Genomic DNA, 5,863 nt, shown 5'->3' on the forward strand with positions numbered 1-5,863 from the left:
GTGGGGTAAAACTATGGAATAATTTAAGTGTAGACATAAAAAATAGTACTAGAATTGATGAGTTTAAACACAAATATAAAGGTATGTGTCAATCAAGATATATGCAAGAACAGGCTTAATGATTAATTAGATGAAACATTGTGAGTGTGGTGTACACTTTGTAATAATTCTTTAGTATATTACTTGTGTGATGTATTAATGCTAACACTGTTATAATCTTTTTTTAGTATAATATGTGTGTGGGCAGAAGTGAATCATTCACTGATTGCAAACCAATGATTGTAAGATGATGTCATGGGGTAGGACTGGATAAGTCTGACTTCTTCCTACTCCATTCAAGCATGTACTAGGTATAAGCAAATTGATATTAGATTATGTGTAAAATTATGTGTGTTGTCATATCAACTGTTTTTACATGCTTGAAAGAATAAATCAAATCAAATCCAGACTAACTCTGACTTCTCAGGTTCTGCTTCACAGAGACTTGCTCAGTGATTCCATCTTGGACAGTGCAATACAAATACCGGGCTTCCAGGTACACAGAGCAGATCACATAACGGAGAGGCTTAGACTTAGACAGACTTTATTGTCATTCAGATATACAAGTGTACATAGAACAAAATTTTGTTGCATTAGTGTAGCACAGTATTAAAATATACAACATTAAAAATATTAAGCAATAGACTAGCTATGCATTAAGGTGGGTATGGTGATTGCAAATACAGTATATACCAAAAGACCAAAAGAACAAGTTCAGCAGTGCAAGAGTGATCTGTAATATTTGCAGTATGCAAATAAAATAATTTGTAGTATTAGCAGTAGAGAAAATATTCTGTAAATCTGTGAAGTGGCAGAACAGTTGTTTAACCAGTGTGCAGGAATTTTTGCAGCATATTATAAAATGCAATAGTAAAAAGAACTTACGGAGTTAATAGTAGTACAAAAATTGTTCATATCTATGCTGCTGTGAGGTACTGGGATGAAATCCTGAGAGCATCTGTCAGACCTTACGCTGGTGCAGTGGGCCCTGGGTTGCTCCTGGTGCAGGACAATGCCCAGGTGGCCAGAGTGTGTAGGCAGTTCCTGGATGACGAAGGCATTGATGCCACTGATGTTCACCACTGCCACTGCCCTCACATTTCCCTGACCTAAATCCAACTGAGCACCTATGGGGCATTATGTATTGTGCACTAAGTACCACCACAGAGTATCCAGGAGCTCACTGATGCCCTGATCCAGGTCTGGGATGAGACTCCCCAGGACACCATGCGCCAACTCATCAGGAGCATGACCAGGGGGTGCATACAGGCACGTGGGGGTCATACACACTTCTGAGTCACATTATGAAATTCACTCAACTTGGATGAACCTGTGATTTCAATTTTTCACTCTGATTTTGAAACCAGCCTCCATGGGTCGATGATTTTGGATTCCACTGACTGTTATGTCATTTTGTTCTGAACTAATTATACAGTGGACATTAGTAAAGTTTTTCAACTTGAATAGTTCCTTCATTAGTACCTGATGTGTGATTTAAGTGTTCCCTTCATTTTTTTGAGCAGTGTATTTTGATTGGGGCCCTGTGATAGACTGGTGACCTGTCCGGGATGTAGCTTTTCTGATGGACAAAGGATTTCAGTTTTCCATTTTGTTGTTGTAATATTTCCGATATCCTTCTGTGTGTTGTGTAATGTATGGGAATAGTTGTGGATTTTAAGTGTTTGCTACTAAGAAATCAAAACTGAAATCAAATCACAGGGTATCAGACTGTTCTTCCTCTATCCAGACTAGTGAATGTGTCTTTGGCAGGCCTGTTGGCGTTTCCCTGCTGGGTGATGATTGACTTGTTGCTTGACATTCCTTTGTATTAGTAGGGCACCGCATTAACATATAACTTCCTACAAGGATCCTGGTCAGTCTATCTGTTGTCCAGCATTTGCAGAGCAAGAAATCTCAGCAAGTACAAGGCAGATGGACATTTTCTATTCATCATATATATAACTTTCATATACTCTACATGATAAGTGGGCTGGAGAAGTCAGCTAATGGCTAATGGCTTATCAGTAGCAGGAAGCCCACAACTTACTGAAGAGAAAGCAGTCTCAGCAGAGAGCTTTTTACATCACCGCAAAAAGCTATTAGAAGTTGTTAGAGATCAGAGACACATTGTCCTCTGTGCTCTTTTTTGTGATTCATTTCATTCAACTCTCTCCAACCAGCATAATAGGACTATAAGGCATCTACACCTTCACTTCGTCTGACAACTTTTGAAAAGTAAAGTTCATCATTCAAGGTTTCCAAGTGGAGAGCAGCTGTGTCAAATCAGTCCTTTACATTCTGTCACTGTATCACTTTACATTGTTTGAAAACGTAGAATGTTTTAAATTAATTGATTACAGTGCACGTACAATTGATTCTGCAATGGATGTTTGTACAATATTTTACTTAGATACATTTATTGTAATGTAATTTTACATTAGTTTTTACTGTTAGTGTGTAAATGTAGGACACCACAGTGGTGTACAGACAGGCAGCCATTCAAACCTACAGGCATTTTTGTGTCATCAGTCAACTCAACTTGCATGTCACTGAACTAAAGGAGGAACCTGGGAGATAAAACCCATGCAGGCTCCACAAAGAAAGGCTTTGAAGCTGGAATTTTCTTACAATGAAGTGACAGTATAGGTAAATCTCAGTTCTCTTACAGTAAGTGCATCCATGTTTCTCTCACTTGCCTCTTTTTCTTACGTCCGAGTTGTGCCCACTAACAATACAAGTTTTAAAAAAATATGAGGAGAGAAAAATCAAGGAAATGCATTTTAAGAGACATAACATGGTCTTTCCTTCATCTGTGTCCAAAACCAGCTAATTTCCAATTAAGGGGCATGCTGGTCCATAAGAAACCTCCACAAAGAACGGTCTGTTGTGTCCTCGCTCATGGCTCCTCCACGCAACCTCCTCGCTCCTCAATCCTCAGGGCAGGAATATAAGCTTTGGGACGACCTTTACCTGGAATGACTTCCAGGTCGAGCAATGATTAAGGTGCAAGGAATGATCAAATAAGGGAAATGGGATTTACCCTTTGTGTCAGCTCTGCGATCAACTATCTATCTGTCCAGGGTGTAGCCTTCCTCGTGCTCAGTCTCAGCTGGGATAGGCCCGAGGCCCCCGCTATCCTCTATAGGATGATTTGTAGAAATAATGGGTGGATTTATATATACAGTGGCAAGAAAAAGTATGTGAACCTTTTGGAATTTTATGGTATTCTGCATTAAATTATCATAAGATGTAATCTGATCTTCATCTAAGTCAAGAGTATTGACAAATATAATGTGCCTAAAATAACAACACAAAAACAATTCTGATCTTTCATGTCTTTAATGAACACAGTCATTCAACATTCAGAATGGTAGTGGAAAAAGTAAGTAACCCCTGAAATTAATAACTGGTTGACCACATTATAATTGTTCGTACTCTTGACTTAGATGAAGATCAGATCACATTTTATGACAAATTAATGCAGAAAACCATGAAATTCCAAAAGGTTCACATACTTTTCTTGCCACTGTGGATTGCTTGAAAATAACATAGATGAGCAAAAGTGTTCCACACACTATATGAAACAACAGAGAGACTAGTTTTTTCATGTTGAGATGACAAAAAGCAAGTTAAAAGATAATACCAAGTATTACAACTTGGGTTTTGTTTTCATATGTGCCTTTCTATAAAATTATATTTACGTATATTACACATGTACTTAAATAACTCCTGAAATATAGGAACACTGTAACATTGCTATATCAGTGTTATATCATGTTTGATACTTGTCTGTAACTGAAGTGTTCGTTCATGTTAATGTATTTGTCTGACAGTTGTCACAGACAGAAACAGAATTTCCAAAAGGACAAGAAATGAAAATAACTAAAGTGGCAAGAAGCAGGAGCAATCAGATGATCAGACAGGTTCTAAAGTAGCCACCTGTGCAGCCAGATTGACTAAATCATGCTGAGGTAAAACTGAAAATGAGCATTGTTTTAACAATAATTCCCCATCATTCTGTTTTTGATTGATAATACACTGATCATAAATTAACCTTATCAATGTTGTGTTCCCATCTTTGGCACAATTTGACAGGACTGCAAAAATATAGTTTTGCTTAAAACATTTACAGTTGTGGTTAAAACAGATGTTTTAAAAGACTAACAGTCAAGTTACATAAACCTCAGTGTAATTGCTGTGTCTAGAATGGCAGTATATTATCACATCCAAGGATATAAGCTGTGCCAAAAAAGTCTTTAAATCCTACAGGTGCCTCTGCTTCACATTAATAAAGAGTCACTTTTCTCCATTATTATTGCAGGTTATGGGGAGATCTATCCAGTTACCCTGCTTGGTAAGTTGGCATGTGTCTTTTATGCCATGTTCGGCATCCCTCTCATGCTTCTGGTCATTCTCGATGTGGGAGACTTCCTTGCTGTACTGATGTCCAGAGCGTACCTCCACATTCACTCCCTCTGCAAAATCCTTCACTCCCACACCTGGTCACCACGGAAGGCTCGGAAGAGGGCAGTGGAATCAAGTCACCAGGCCCTGGACGATGGCACCTTTGTTTTCAGCCATGACATTGTGGTCCGTGAACCCCTAGACATCCGGCAGGTGCTGCATAGCCAGGCGGATGTACGACACAAGTCCATCCAGCTTCAAAACAACAAAGAGATCTTTGAGAAGATTCTTGCCAGGGAGAATTTACTCAGAAAGGGTCCACTGCTCAGGACCTTCTCCTGCCCAGAACTAGAACAGCTGCCACCACCATCGAAAGGATATGACATATGGGATTTCACAGGGTTAGGGGATGGAATGGAAACACTGGATGTACCCTGTTTGCTTATTCTTTTAATTGTGTTTGCCTACATTGTGTTTGGTGGCCTGTTTCTGCCACTGTGGGAAACTGAATTCAAGGGCTTTGACCCTTATTACTTCTGCTTCATCACGCTCACTACCATCGGTTTTGGTGACATTGTACCCAAACACCCCAAGTACTTCATGCTTACCTCACTCTTTATAATTGTTGGCATGGCCATCATGTCCATGGCTTTTAAGCTAAGTCAGACACGATTTCTGAGCGCCTACCGCTACTGTATCAAAATCATAAGCAGGGGAAATGTGAAAACGTTCAAAAAAGAAGAGAATGACTAGATCACCAATAGAACAAGCCTCATATCCATGAGCTGTACAGGCTCACAGTCCTAGCTTTAAAACATGCTCCAGGTGGGAGTCTGCGAGAACCTATCTAGTGGAGTCTTCATGCTGGTTGTTCAGTTATAAGCATGTGAAAAAAAATAAGTGTGCATGTGCCAAATGCTTTTGCCCAGTAAAGGAGGTTGCTATTCAAAATGAATCCTATCAAGAAGAACTTCAAAATATGAATATCTAGATGGAATATTTTGCCAAGGCATAAGTCTTAGTTATCCTGCATTAAAAGACTACAGAGGATGAACACAATAATGTTAGGTTTGCTTATAAGTTTATTGGCACTGATAGTCACTGATTTCCCACGAGCATGCATGCACACGGGCAGGAAATATTCTCTGCTTGGCAGTGCTGGAAAGGAACTAAGTACATTGACCCAATTACAGAAGCTACTTAAGTGCAATTTTGAGGAATATTCAGTGAAACATCTCTATTTTGTTAGGTATTTTTAGTCAGATAGATATTGGATAGATACTTTATGTATCAAAAATGTTTAGTGGAGATAGGATGTCTAGTTAGACTGTTAAATGCTTAGTCATGCTTATGAGTTTCTACAGGGTACATCTGGTCAAGGATAACTAGAGAGAAAAGTTGATGACTGTCAGCAGACAGG

The 5,863-nt window shown here is 39.0% G+C and overlaps 1 protein-coding gene across 1 annotated transcript in view; it reads left to right on the plus strand.

Annotated features, from left to right (window-relative positions):
* The window catches only part of kcnk18 (potassium channel, subfamily K, member 18), a 13,856-nt gene extending 8,120 nt beyond the window's left edge, over window positions 1-5,736 (plus strand). Inside the window, exon 3 of the mRNA XM_020599902.1 lies at window positions 4,361-5,736. Within this exon, the coding sequence (XP_020455558.1) occupies window positions 4,361-5,196 (836 nt within the window). The 3' untranslated portion in view covers window positions 5,197-5,736. The remainder of the gene's footprint in view (window positions 1-4,360) is intronic.
* Window positions 5,737-5,863: the final 127 nt, after the last annotated feature.

The sequence above is a fragment of the Monopterus albus genome, unplaced genomic scaffold, assembly GCF_001952655.1.
Source record: "Monopterus albus unplaced genomic scaffold, M_albus_1.0 scaffold43.1, whole genome shotgun sequence".
Lineage (NCBI taxonomy): Eukaryota > Metazoa > Chordata > Actinopteri > Synbranchiformes > Synbranchidae > Monopterus > Monopterus albus.